General features: G+C 40.4%; 2 protein-coding genes across 6 annotated transcripts; both read left to right on the top strand.

Annotated features, from left to right (window-relative positions):
- Positions 1 to 2,220: 2,220 nt before the first annotated feature.
- On the top strand, positions 2,221 to 5,508 carry LOC105041040 (ribonuclease 3-like protein 3). Of its 2 annotated transcripts, XM_010917831.4 has the most exons (4): positions 2,221 to 2,396; positions 2,529 to 2,976; positions 4,552 to 4,698; positions 4,777 to 5,508. In XM_010917831.4, the coding sequence occupies exons 1-4, from the start codon at positions 2,389 to 2,391 to the stop codon at positions 5,062 to 5,064; spliced, it is 891 nt and encodes a 296-aa protein (XP_010916133.1). In that variant the 5' UTR covers positions 2,221 to 2,388; the 3' UTR covers positions 5,065 to 5,508. The 2 variants fall into 2 exon arrangements, with proteins under 2 accessions (XP_010916133.1, XP_010916136.1); XM_010917834.4 differs by lacking the exon at positions 4,552 to 4,698.
- Positions 5,509 to 8,567: 3,059 nt separating this feature from the next.
- LOC105041041 (pentatricopeptide repeat-containing protein DOT4, chloroplastic-like) lies at positions 8,568 to 12,875 on the top strand. 4 transcript variants are annotated; one of them, XM_073254321.1, is made up of 4 exons: positions 8,568 to 11,160; positions 11,312 to 11,461; positions 12,450 to 12,575; positions 12,693 to 12,875. In XM_073254321.1, exon 1 carries the CDS (start codon positions 8,974 to 8,976, stop codon positions 10,777 to 10,779), a length of 1,806 nt encoding a protein of 601 aa, XP_073110422.1. In that variant the 5' UTR covers positions 8,568 to 8,973; the 3' UTR covers positions 10,780 to 11,160; positions 11,312 to 11,461; positions 12,450 to 12,575; positions 12,693 to 12,875. The 4 variants fall into 4 exon arrangements, with proteins under 4 accessions (XP_073110422.1, XP_073110421.1, XP_019705044.1 ...); XM_073254320.1 differs by having other exon boundaries at positions 11,258 to 11,461; XM_019849485.3 differs by having other exon boundaries at positions 8,568 to 11,461.
- The last annotated feature ends 1,257 nt before the right edge of the window (positions 12,876 to 14,132 follow it).

Genomic DNA, 14,132 nt, shown 5'->3' with positions numbered 1-14,132 from the left:
AAAAGGTGATATAATAAGGCTATTCATTCGTTTAAATGGATGATGCAGTGGTTCACGTGCTTATATTGGTCTGCTTAGAATCGAATCAGCATCCATTCTAAGCCTATAAATGTTGGTTTTTATAGATTTATTCTCAAGGAAAGTTTTTATAGATATTTTCCATTTAATATTTATCTCTCATAGGATATATTTGTTTCAAGAATAAAAAATAAATCCTAATTGGCTTGATTACATAATATAAGTTGGAGCAGAATCAGCAGTGGTAAACCATTCAATCTTTTCTCGGGAGTAAATTATGTTTCCAGGTCAAATGGCGTAAATGAATTACGAGAAGAAAAGGTAAAGTATTTACTTTGTACCAATTGGCGTCTTTTTAAAAGTGTTTATTTTATCTACTCGAAATGGTTAACACAAGCATTGAAGTGAATGTTTGAGCAAATAAGGTGTAATAAATCGGTTTAGAAACTTCTGTTCAGTCCTAACCAAATATAGTCTCATATTTTTCCTTTTTTTTTTTTTACCATCGATCCACTTCCCTCTGTTGACGCATGCATATAAACATGCAATTAACGATACATCTGGATATATCTGGCAATGGCCTGCGTGACCAAATTGGTGAATGACAGATCTGAAACATCGTTCTTTTCATTAAATATCTTTTCTATTGGTATAGGTTAATGATCATTATAAGGATTTAACTTCTCTTCAATATATGGATGATTTCGATATGCTCATCATGGTCTGAAAAGTTCTAAATTGGTATCCTTCCTGGCAAAGTTCACAAATACAGTTGTTTTCGAATTAGGGCTTCTTAATATTTGGCGAAGATATGCAACTTTTTCTTTTCTAGAACCAGGATAGGGGAAGTCAGGTTGTAATTCGATAGAGGTGAACAACTTTATCAACTCAGATTGCATTTGGCATGATCTCCAATTTTCAGTTTTTAATTTTTTTCATTAAAATCGAAATATAAAATTTCTTGGTTACTTAGATTGTATTTGGCGGCGACGATGTAATCAATTGAATTGCATTTGGCAATAGTGACGGCGATGGTTAATTGACGACACTTACTAGCAGTGATGCCGGTGATGATCAGCAGACGGTAGAGAAGCGCCAAGCGCAGCGCGAGGCGGTGGCAACCAAGGATATGATGGTGATCACGCATAGTTTTTTTTAATTATTTTTTTTTTTTTTTTTTTTTTAAGTGATCACCAGAGCTTTTAAAGTTTCCACGCTTCATAGAAATTGAAAAAATAATTTCAAAAGAACGAATATGGAAACTAGGTTAACGACGCCGTACCTGATTTTTGTGCTTTTTTTTCAAAATAAAAATTGAAAAGCCGAATTGTTGCTAAATAGGGCCCCAAGGTAATTAGTACGCTCTATTAGTGTGTGCAACATTTGCAGTAGTCAATAATGAGAGACAGCGCTTTAAATAAAAAGACAGAAGGAGGCGTGACGCCCTCCAAATGTTGCATTTGCATATTTGTTGCGGTAATCGATGTATTTACATGACCGTATGCAAGGTCTAGGAGATATGTCCACCAAAAAGTTTACTAAGTTCATTAAAGATATCTTTGTCTCTCAGTTTCTACATATAGAGGGAGAGAGATGGGGTCATGATAGTCTTGTGCTTGCATTAACGCGAGCAAGACTTGGAAATGCATCATTCCCAGTGAAGGCAAAGGAATTACCCAGAGATTAGGATGCGCAAGACTTAGATATGTATTGTTTCTAGTGAAGGCAAAAAACTAACAAAAGTAAACCCAAACGATACAACTTGATTCATGCCGTAGTGAACCACATGCCCAGATCTGTTCCAAAGTATTTCCTCAAAGAGGAGCAGTCTCTAATTTGCTGTATATTTTCTGAAAACATCGCAGTGCAATGAGCACTTCTCTTTCTCAAAAGGTAGCGGGGGTGGGGGTCGTGACTCGTGTGCGTAACTCAGGCGCTCTGCCTTCACCGGTTCTGCATGAAGTCGGCGTGACCGAGGCACAATCTCCTTGTATCGTAATCACTATATGGAGCAGTTGCATCGCAACGCCACTCGCACCCACCTTCCGACTTGGTCCAGCCTTTACGTGGCCCTCATTTTAATGAGCTCAACCGTCCAGTCCGTAACGTTTCGTGCCACCCAATCTTTCCACCAAATCGTCCCCTGGGCCCCACCCAATAAACAACGCATCAAGCAACAACGAGAAAGTCAGAAAACACCTTTCGAGGGAGATGGCTAATCTGTAGGCAGATGGCTAAGATGGTGGCTTCACGAATACAAGGCGGCCCCAAACTAGGTTTTAGCCGTCGGACCAGGCTTGCTTTCTTCCGTGCCGCAGCGGCCAGACCACCGTAGAAAGCGTTCGGAGGAAACGAAGGGAAGGCAGTTCCATGCTCCCGTTGGTTTTGACTCCCTAATTGTAAAATAGAAGTTTCCCCATTTGTCCTCGATAAAAATTTCCTCTCTTCTTGACCTTCCTCCCTCTATTTTGTCTTCCCCGCCCTCGTATTGCCCCTAAATCCAACCCCAGGTTCTTCCCGGCTTCTCGTTTTTCCCTCAAAGAAAGCGAGCGGATGGGAGCAGGAGACGAGGAGGCGATGGGGAAGCGAGAGAAGCGAGAGGAATTCAACGTCATAGGTACAGCACCGAAGATGGGAGAGGAGGAGGTTCGTATGGTGGAGGAGATACTGGGTTATAGATTTGGTAACAAAGATCTGGTGGAGGAGGCTCTGACTCACGGCTCGTTCTACTTGCCGTACAAACCGGCGAAGTCGTATGAGAGGCTGGAGTTTATGGGGGACGCTGTGCTCACCTGCATCGTGGCGAGGGAGGTGTTCTCCTCATACCCAGATCTCTCCCCCGGCCCCCTCACGCGTCTCCGCGCCGCCAACGTCGACACCGAAAAGCTCGCCCGCGTCGCCGTGGAGCATGGCCTCCACCGCTATCTCCGCCACAAGGCCCCCCAGCTCGAGGCCCAAGTAAATATCTTTAATCATCAATTTACTTGTTTATTTTTTGAATTAAATTTTGTGAAGGCCTCGATGGTTCCTTTTTTTGGCCCCTAGATTTTGATCACGACCATAAAAACGGTGGGCTTCCGTTGGAGCAAATCGGTAGCTGAATCTGGGGAATGGGAATGGGATGGCGGTTCTGGGCAATTGAGAGGAGCGATTCCGTCTCCGCCAAAACTCTCCACTTTTCGGTGATTTTTTTTTTTTTTTTAATTAGTTTCTTGGAGCACTTGTCTACTGCTATACCGAGAATTGCTCTCTGCTGATATTCCTCGGGATGGGAACTTGGATCACGGAAACCCCATTGGATTGGGTTCTATGACCCGGCCCGACGTGGTCCCGTCAGCTGGTACTGACGCGGGACCAGGTGGATTCACCGGATTGGGACGAGAAAGTCCTAGGCCTGACCCGTATTTTATGTGGGTAATATGTGGCTGGGGGAATCGGTGAGATTCACCGCAGTTGGGCCAACCAATTTACCCGTTACGTTAACGTGCGGGCTTCTTGCATACTCCTGGTCAATCCATTTACATCGATCAAAGTTATAAAATTACGATTTGGAACTCATAATGCACATGGAAATATGTTATAGAGTATAATATCGCGATTGAGGCGAGTCGGGACAAACTGATGACCAGCTTTATAAATTGGGTCGGGTTTCATTGAGTTTGAGCTTAGTTGAGGCTTCAGGCTAGTTTCTTTATTTCATACCGACGCATGCTTTTTTTAAGAATGGACGGATATGAAGGGACACTTTTCGCGCTGAAGAACGATAAACCTTCCTTCGCGCGAAACCACCGTTAGATCATCAGCTGCTCGCTTTGAGATGGACTGCGGAGCGCTTTGCGAGCTGTTCGGTGGGTGATCCGACGGTAGTTTCGCGCGAAGGAAGATTAAGCATTCTTTCGCGCGAAAGATACACCACTTTCCCAGATCTGAGACCTCTTACAAAAGAGAGAGGCGCTTGAGAATTGGGATATTCTTTATCGCCGAGGTTCGATTCTCCAAAAGTTCTGTTATTTATTTTGTTTATATGATTTTGATGATTTTTTAGATTCTAGATTTTCCATACAGAAAAGATGTATCTTATTAAAATTCTTCTATATTTTTTTTTTCCTCTTTGGGAGAGTTCTTTCATAATAAATCGATTTCTTTTTTTGGAGGTGCTTAGGATGGCAGAGACTCCAAAAAAAAGAGCACTTTTTTCTAGAGGCTTAATTTTCATGAGTCCATTATCTTTCTTATTGTACGAAATTAGAGTAGAAGGGTTCTGAACTTTGATGAGGAAATGTTACCAATCTTTATGGAATGGAAGATGTACATCGCTGCAATTTGCAGCAAAAAGGATACCGAATATGGTTTGTGCGTGCTTTCTGAAGGCCCCTATTGATCTGATGGCTTGCTAACATACGTTATTCATTCTACCATAGAATATCATATTTTTCAGAAAGACTGTAGCTATTGCGGCTGCCATGCTTTTCTGGTAGGTTCCGGAATGCGGCATGTATCACTAAGTCTTTCTTTGGTTCTCCACTCTTCTAGATCCAAGATTTTATGCAAGCCATGATGGAATATCCAATCCATTCCAACGGCCTTGTCGACCCACCCAAAGTCCTGGCGGACATTGTTGAATCCCTCCTTGGAGCCGTATTTTTAGACACCAACAGCTCTTTGGAAACTGTTTGTGAGGTCTCTCTCTTGTCTCCCTTCCTCGTTCTCTTGTTTCTCTCTATGTACCAACACAGAAAGAATGTATGACTTGAACAGATATTTAGGAGGCTAGCTGCGCCACTGATCAATCCAGAGACTTTGGGAAAACACCCAATGAGCGAGCTGTATGAACTCTGTCAAAAGCTAAAGATGGATGTCACGTTCTTGAAGGGCGTGTGGCCTGAAAACCCAAAGATTGACGTCTTGGTTGATGGCAAATTGGTGGGGAGTGGTAACGGCCAGAAAAAGGAAATTGCTCAAAATCGTGCCGCGAAGGCCGCGTTGGACAGGCTCAAAGAGACTTTAGGCGACTTGGACTCGACGACACTCGACCATCCAGACTAAGATGCCTCCTTATTATCACCGAGATTGGGATGAGGGCGCCTGGCCTCTGCGTTGAATGCATACCATGTCTTCTCATCATGACCGAGACTGAGATGATATTTTTTTATTAAGAGGTTGAGATGATGTTGCCTGACGTCTACGTTTAAATGTATATAATTCTTGCTGGTTGGCTTCAAGACATTAGCTACATGCTCCTTGAGTTTGTACCTCCATAGTGTAAAGTTCAGCAACGCGCAAAATGTTCTGTTGTGTAAGGAAAAAAGCTGCAATTTATAAAAATAAATGTTTACATGTGTGCAGCTGACCAGACTAGTGTTGGGGATGTGAGTGGTACTCTAGAAGCTATTCAGTTCGTTGCTTCTTTATTCTGAATCATGATCGATGTATTCTCTAAATTATTTACAATTATTTTCAAATTTCAAATTCTCTTAAGCTTTCGTTTTATGTTGTGTATAAGATTAGTTCATGTTTTGTTTATTGAAAGTCCTAAATTTGCAATCACGGGAAGTAGACTGTGGGATGCATGATCTTTATGGCCTTCTTCTTGTCGGCTCGAGTCTAGATTTGAAATTTGTTTAGCCTTTACTTTATGCCTGGGCTTCGCTTGGGCATTTGCATGAATGACATCTTGTAGAGTTATGTTGACGAAATACCATCTTATCTTACCTTTGGCCTATCATCCTCGCCCATTGTTCCCTCATTGGCCGATGGCCCGCAAATGTCCCTACTGATATCGCCACCTATTTGGCTCGCACAGCAAACTTATTCTATGTAGTCAAGAAATACTGCGCTGGAATTATTTTGCCAATTTGTTTAATTGGTCTGAGAAAGATTAGCCACGCAGAAACAGCTCTGGTGGATGGCAATCCCAATCTAGTAGAAAAGGAATTGGAAGTTCAGCCAGGTTTCGTCTCTTCTATTAAAATAGAATATTTCTTATGGATCAAGGTGGAAGCTTCTTTAGTTCTTGTTGTGAAAATGGAATCACGGCACAAGCAATGCACTTTGATTGTTCGTTCTAGCTAACAACGGCAGGGACCAGGCAACAATGCCGAAAGGCTTTGCAATATTGCATTAAATTATTCACAGCACGAGATCCCATTTTGAATTGGGCATTAGTATAGCAGTCACCCTTTTTCCAAGTAGAAGCAATACTTTCAGAACTGGACCGGATATCGGACCGAAATGAAAAAAAAATCAGGGGGCAATCGGATCAACCAATTAGCCCGATCAATTGACCCATGACATCAGCATAACATCATTATGATATAATAAATATATTTTATTCTTTAAAAATATAAAAATATTAAACATACTCTAGATGTTTCCTATCATTTTCTTTAGCGGATGAATTCTATTCGCCATTATATATTTAATAAATATAATGAACTGTGTTCATCGACACATCTAGAGTCTCTAAAAAAATCCCATGACCATCGGTGCAGCCATCTTCATGTGCGCCATCTACCGCAAGTTTGGCCTCAGTGATGAGACCTCCTCCTTTCCCTTCTTCTTTTAGACCGACTACGATGCCAAGTTCCACCATGCCATCCTCGAGGCTAAGCAGGGCATGTTCTCTGCTGTGGCCTCCCTCTTCGTCAAGACCGCCGTCCACCCCTCCAGCATCATCGTCCTCATCGTCGCCTGCAGCATATTCGCCTCCTCCCCCCTCTCTCCTCCCTCATCGTCCTCCACTTCCGACTGTCCCTCTCCATCAAGACCTTTGGCCTCCCTGGCATGGGCTGCAGCACCAGCACCATGTCCATCGGCCTCGCTGCCAAAATCAGATACAGACAGAATACCTTTATCCTAGTAGCCGCACTATCCGATCTATAATCCAGCTGGTTCATCACGGATCGATTGGTTCATCGGGTCTTCATGATTTTTTACGGGTTGATAATCTATTGATCATGTCTAAGCTCCGGATCAGGATTAAAAATGGTCTCCAATCCGACCGGTCGATCTGGCCGGTTCTATCCGATTCTGAAAATATTGAGTAGAAGAGGCCTTCAGATGGTGTATCCCAAGTATTGAAATCTGCATAATTCGTGCATAATGGCGGGTCTCCCTCTCTCTCTCTCTCTCTCTCTCTCTCTCTCTCTTTCTCTCGAAAAGAATAACTCAATGATAGAAGTTTTTATATATTACAATACAATGCTTAAGGATTATAAACTATACTGTTATTTCACCTGGAGATCGCTGTTCACACTCGTTTTTGCAATTACTTCTACTTGGGCTGCACACAAGACGAGCCGATTAGAGCTTTGGGTTGCTCCAAGCTTAAGAAAAGCTTCACCATAAACTTTCAATATTGATTGAAACTTAAATGAGCCCAATACATAGAGAAGCCTCCATGTGAACTTATTTTCAAAAATTTTCAAGCTCAAGGTTTCTTCTCGAATCCAAGTCCAGCCAATCTATGAATTGTCTAATTCATTTGCAACGCTGGACATTCAATCCTAAGCACTAGCATAAAAGGATACTCTAATTACATAAAACACTTCAAGGCATCAATTAGATCATAAGAAGTATCAAACTGATGTAAAGTTGGCATAACAAACTGATATTTGAAACAGTATGGTTTCTTTGCCGCTGCGGGATGTCGAGTGGCTTAGCGCACACCAAGTTGGTTTATGTAATGGGACATTGGTTCACCCCACCATCTGATGAGACTACATCCTAGTGTGTGTATCTCCATCCACACCACTTATTATTACTCTTTTAATTAATACACTAATCTTTGATGAAAGTATCTTATTTTTTTCATTTTCTCAAAAAAAAAAAAAAGGTTTATGCATAAGCCCTTGCCTGTTATTTTCATGTGAGTACTGCTCAGTGATAATGACCACTTAGTTCATCAAGAATGTGAAATTGGTGTTATATACGGTGAATTGATGATGTTGGCCGAATCTTTCTTATGCCCAGCTAATCACCAATTTCTACGTCTCCCGGTGAATTAAGAATGAATTATAACAGATGATCCATAATTTTTTCTTTTTCATGATCCATAAAATAATAAATTTTTCATGATCTTCTCGTTGCGATGCGCTATGCTGCTATCCTTTTTTTTTTTTTTTTTTTTTGGTAAAAAATGTGCTATCCTATTTACAGACCAAATCATGCATAATATCGGATAAAGTAACACTTTTAACCGTAACGGAGGATCTGAATTTATCTTCATGCACCCTATATTTTGCACTAATTTTCATAAATCTCATTAACTACATTGATGTACGTTATTGCACGCAGTGGCAACTTAACTCAATAAAATGGACAGTTTGCTTCCAACCAAATGGTTCGGATTCGAGTCGTAGCAGGTATTACGGTTTCAATTAAATGTTAGAATGCATGTGACTGTGAGAGAGCTAATTCTGACAATTCGAACATGGAGTCTGAAAATTTTTTTTAATTTTTTATTCTATAATGGTACAGAGATGATCATAGATCAGTCCATACAATTGGAGGAGGAGGAGAAGTCTCATCTAAAAATTGCTCTTCGAATTGAATGTTGTTGGGAAGAGATTTTTGTTTCTCTGATTTGCGGTGGTGCTGGATGACCATAGGCCAGTCCATACGGCGGAGGGGAGATGCTCCCCCGCGATCACGTCCAAAGAAGATAATTGTGCCGGGTCGCCCCCTCTCAATCTCGTTTTCTGAGCCCAACAAACTACGTTGGCGTATGAAATTGGCACTCCTTGCATTACTCTTCGTGGATTAATATATTATATGTATTTATGGTTGGACGGTTGTCCTGAGTCCGGAGCCTTTTCTGACCAGATTTGTACTGTTATTAGTTTTTATATGAGAGGGTTTTTAGCAACATGGGAAAATACCCTAAAATGCTCTACTCGAGCTTTTCCCGCCAAGACAGAGTAAAACGCGAGAAAAGCTTTGAAGAACCTAAGAGTGATGCAATCCCATCTCCAGTACCTTACCAAACCCCTTCCTTTACAAACCTGGAACCGAATGATTTGGGCCTCCACGCGAAATGGATCATACCTGGAAACTCTTCATCTCTACTCCTCCATGCTGAGATCCGGCGTTCATGGCGATGGCTTCACCTTCCCTTTCGTCGCAAAAGCCTGCGCGAAGCTGCGATCCGTAAGAGACGGCAGGAAGCTCCACGGCCATGCTCTCTTGATGGGCTTTCAGGGGAACCCCTTCGTGCAAACCTCGCTAATGGATATGTACTCGAAATGCTATAATCTATCGGACGCACGCCAATTGTTTGATGAAATGCCCAGCAGAGGCCTGGTTGCCTGGAATTCCATGATCTCTGCCTACAGTCAAGACTTCCAAATTAACAAGTCGTTTAAACTCTTGAACGAGCTGCGTGCGCTTGGTCTCAGGCCCACCTCTAGTACTTGTGTAAGCCTTGTATCAGGTTGTGCAGGCTCTGTTGCAGCCTTAATGCATGGTCTTTCTGTCCACTGTTATGGGATTAAAGTTGGGTTCCATTCAGATTTACGGTTTTCTAATTCAATTTTGAGCATGTATGCCTGGTTTGGCCATGTTGATGATGCATGTTCGTTGTTTGATTCTATGGAGGAAAAATCCATAATCACTTGGACCGCAATGGCCGGTGGCTTTTTGAGGGTTGGAGATAGTATGAACGTGTTTGATCTCTTTAACCAAATGCGTGGTGCAAATATCAATCCAGACTCTGCTGCATTCATTAATCTTATCTATGCTGGCATCCTTACAGGGAAATCGTCGATAGCCTGTGCAATCCATTCTGTATTGATTAGTAGTGGATTTGATCAGAAAGTAGACATTGCCCCTTTATTACTTACCTTATATTCAAAATGTGGAGAATTAACATCAGCTCGAGAAGTTTTTGATTCTATGCTGGATAAGGATGTCATTTTGTGGACTTCCATGATCAGTGGGTATGTTCAAGGTGGGCTTTCAAGTGAAGCATTGGTTCTATCTGAGGAGTTGTTAAGTTCAAATGTTAAACCAAACAAAGTTACCATTCTCACAGTACTTTCTGCTTGTGCTGATTCTGGATCACTTAATTTTGGGGAAAAGATTGGAGAGTATGTAATGGAGAATGAGCTTCAATCAGATTTGCGAGTTCAGACTGCATTGATATACATGTATTGCAAGTGTGGGAATATAGAAAGAGCAAAAGATATTTTCGATGGGGTTTCTGCAAAGGATATAACTATGTGGAGCACCATGATAAAAGGTTATGCTTGCCATGGGAAAGGCAAAGAAGCTCTTGCCCTCTTTGAGGAGATGCAAAGGGAAGAGACTGTTAAGCCAGATGCCATTCTTTTTACTGAAGTCTTATTGGCATGTACCCATTCTGGGTTAGTAGAGGAAGGATTGCAATGTTTCATTAACATGCAGAAGGATTATGGTGTCGATCCTAGCATAGAGCATTATTTGTGCATAGTGGATCTTCTTGCTAGAGCAGGTCATTTCGGTTCTGCTTTAAGATTTATTAATAATATGCCTATTCAAGCAAGGAATCAGATGTTGTCTCCCTTACTTAGTGCCTGCAGAACTCATCATGATAATCAGTTTGGAGAGTTGGTATCGGAACAATTGATTAGACTGAAGCCTCAGAACACTGGCAATTATGTATTAATGTCTAATGTTTATGCTTCTTTAGGGAAATGGAAGGAGGTTATAGGGCTTAGAAATTCAATTAACAGGAGAGGATTGATCAAGGAACCTGGATGGAGTAGGATTGAGTTAAATAGCTGAATGTATAGATTGTCTACACAATTGATTTATTTATATGAGCACCTCGCTCTAAAATTCTCCTCTTTCTAATATTATAAACCAAACTTCATCAAGAGGCAAAGACGAGCAATTAGAGATCTTGAAGCATCATGATTTGATTATGAACCATTACATCCTGTGGATTGTTTTCTTTCACAAGAAGAAAAGTGTTTACAAGATTTCTTAAGTCATTGCTCATAATGGTCATTTGACTAGAAGTTGAAGTGCAAGCTTCTGCATCATAAAATTGCCGAAAACAAAATAAAGAAATATGTGACAAGTTTCAGGACCACTTCAAGGTCTCAAATTTTAAGCCAGCAAGCATGTCTTGCATCAAGTCTTCCCCACAAGTTCTACTTTTTGGTACTCATATTTCCTTCTCTGTTTTCTGACTTTCTTTTTTCACCTTTTCCTGAATTCGAGGTAGACTTGTTCATCTAGATAATCTCGTTTATCTCAGATGGCTATTTGGACTGACTGTTGATTTTTATTTGTCTTCTCAAATTGACATGAGGCCGAGCATTGTTTGATCCAAGGCAGTGGATCCAATGTGTGCTCTTCTGTCATGTGCCACTGCATATCTTGAGTACATGACATGCAAATACCATGGTGATTTTGCTTTGATACAAATTGTGGCTGTGTTGTCAATATGATTGATTGACAGGTATGAAATGATCGCACTTGATTTTGCTCCATATTGTTCCATTACCAAAAGTACTGAAGATTTTAAATAAAAAGTTTCTTGTTTCATAGCTATGGACATGCTTACAGTTGTTCCGTCCTTATATTTGTCTACATCATTGAAGATAAACTTGTTGTGTTATTTTACACACGCAAACAAAATAAAAGGTCAAAAAAATAAAAAAGAATCTTAAGTCATTCCTGTGACAGGGGGTTTAATCAATGGTTTGTGGTTTATTTATGGAATCTAAAGAAAAGAGAGACATTTTAGGAGATTACTGTCAAGGAGAACATGTCACAGTCTGAAAGCGAAATCTACTATTTCTCTGAAATTTGTAGAGAACTATGAACTGTTCTATGTACATACTTGATTCAATGAGTTTTCTGACTTAGAACAACTTAGAGTTGCATGTTTCACAAAGCATTTTTTTACTTTTGCAAATGTGATGTTTTAGATATAGAAAGCTTTTGGCAAGAGATATATCTATGAAATGTTTGATACTTATCCCATCTTTTACACACACACACACACACACACACACACACACAGATCTATGTAATTCTTCCAATAAAACTCTGAAGTGGATGGTTTTTGGGCTCTTTTTTTTTTTCCTAAGAACAATGGTAGTCAAACTGTTGCTTCCAAAGTCAAATATCCTTATCTGTATGAAGGGCCAGGCTACTGATTCAATCTTCAGACCATGGAAATCCTCCACCATAGTCCACTAGAAGTGCTTCAGTCAAAGAACAAAGAAAAGTTTGAGCCTTGGTTTTCAAAGACAATCTATGATGATATAGTAATTTTCTATAAAATAATAATGCAGTCAAATGATCAAAGTCTATTTCTTTGATGCAAAGTTTCTTCTTGCACATGATGCTATACTTCATCTTTATCATTACCAACTTGAGATATGAATTGTCAAATGTTTCACATTGGAACATGACGGCTTGGATTCACTTGTGTTAGAAAGTCTGGGGATTTGTGAAGGCTGGCTATATAGATACAAGTTAAACCTCCATCTCTCAAGTCCCACAAACAAGTTCGGAAGAGATGGCCTTCACTAGACTCTCTGTGGTCGTGCTTCTCCTACTCACTGGTACTGAACCCTCCTCCCATATATAGGCTACTTATATTCTAATGTACGTGAACCGCCTCTGAGCCATGAAATTATAACAGTTTATTTCTTTTCATTGTTGGTATTTGATGCTAAAAGGCACAAGTCTTGTTTGGGGAGTTGCAAATCAGCATTGGAGCTGTGCTCTGCCCTCAATATTGCCTTGCTGTTGACTATATGACCTGCACATCTTCTGGCAACAAGAAGCTGCCTTCGAAGTGCAACTGCTGCCTTGCTCCCAAGGGCTGTACCCTTCACCTCTCAGATGGTACTGAACTGCGCTGCTCGTGAGATGACCTTGACTAGCTTATGCAAGATACAAGTTCAACTTTTTATGTAATGGATGAACTACAGACCTTATGCTATGATCATCTTTCAATATTAACCAGTCTAATGGTGTAGAAACCTTTCTCACTTTGTTATGTAGCCCTTGTGGCCTTATATAAAGCTTTCCTTTCTTCTCCTTTTCTAAATTTTTCTTAAGAAACGCTCTTGGGCAATGTCGCAAAATCATTGATTTATCAACAGTTTGTCAGGCGGGTTTAGTGTTAGCTCTTTGACTCAGGACAAGTGAAACTTGATTAACTTAAAAAGCTAAGTTGACTGCTGTGCTTGCTTGGTTCGGTTCGGGGGGAGGAACCTCTTCCCACCGCAAGCAGTGAACACCAGGGTGCAGATCAGCAGATTTGGCTCTGGTTGGCCACGTAGTTCAATTTAGGAAACTTAAGTGAAGTGGTCTAGTGGATGCGATCTATCTACTATTATTATATTTTAGTTGTATAAGTTCACATATGAATTACCACCGAGTGAACTTTTACTTGAGAATTTGAATTTTTTACAAATCTCAGCAGAACATGCTAACGTATTTAAGCCAATACTGGAAACAAACAAGGCTGCCGCAAATCTTCATCGTTCAAATCCAATTGCAAAGCCTGAATTCTTAACCGAGTCATCACTTGATGGCCTGGTCTGGTAATTGTAGAGTTGACATCTCAACTTCAGTTTTCAGGCTGCCTAATCTGATATTCTTTTCTCAAACTGTGGTCGAGCTAATTCTGAATAGATAGCGGTTTGGATTGAAGTGGTCTAATAATTGAGTTCGGTGTCATATATATGATACCATGTCAATTCAACAAAATGTATTATATATACTAAAGAAAATCTCAAAGTTTACTAAAAAATTTTGAAAAAAATTGTAGAACTACTTCATTCTTAAATATCCATACGGAATTCTGAACCGAACCGGATGCTGGAGCAGTCTCCGCTGCTGATTTATCCAAAGTCGCGAGATATTTGTGTAGACTTCTAAATCTCCTAACTATCTTTGATTTTGGCCCACTCTCATAGCAGAATTTCTTTGGAAGGTAATAGGGGATGGAACCATAGAGACAAGCAAGACAATTTGCAGTAGCAACTAATCTATTTATGAAAATCATCACGGAGAAAAAAAATAGAAGAGAGAGAGAGAGAAAGAGAGAAGAACTATTTTTTTCTCGAGATAAAATTAAATTTAATTTAAAATAGATTATCTTTCATTAC

The sequence above is a fragment of the Elaeis guineensis genome, chromosome 3, assembly GCF_000442705.2.
Source record: "Elaeis guineensis isolate ETL-2024a chromosome 3, EG11, whole genome shotgun sequence".
In the NCBI taxonomy this organism is placed as follows: Eukaryota; Viridiplantae; Streptophyta; class Magnoliopsida; order Arecales; family Arecaceae; genus Elaeis; species Elaeis guineensis.
The sequence above is the reverse complement of the archived record's forward strand: the minus strand, read 5'-3'. Positions and strand labels throughout refer to the sequence as shown.

Coding starts and splice junctions, on each gene's coding strand:
- LOC105041041 (XM_073254321.1), top strand. CDS start 8,974: ATGCAATCCCATCTCCAGTACCTTACCAAACCCCTTCCTTTACAAACC.
- LOC105041040 (XM_010917831.4), top strand. Junction 2,977..4,551: donor CCCCCCAGCTCGAGGCCCAA/GTAAATATCTTT, acceptor CCACTCTTCTAG/ATCCAAGATTTTATGCAAGC. Junction 4,699..4,776: donor CTTTGGAAACTGTTTGTGAG/GTCTCTCTCTTG, acceptor TGACTTGAACAG/ATATTTAGGAGGCTAGCTGC.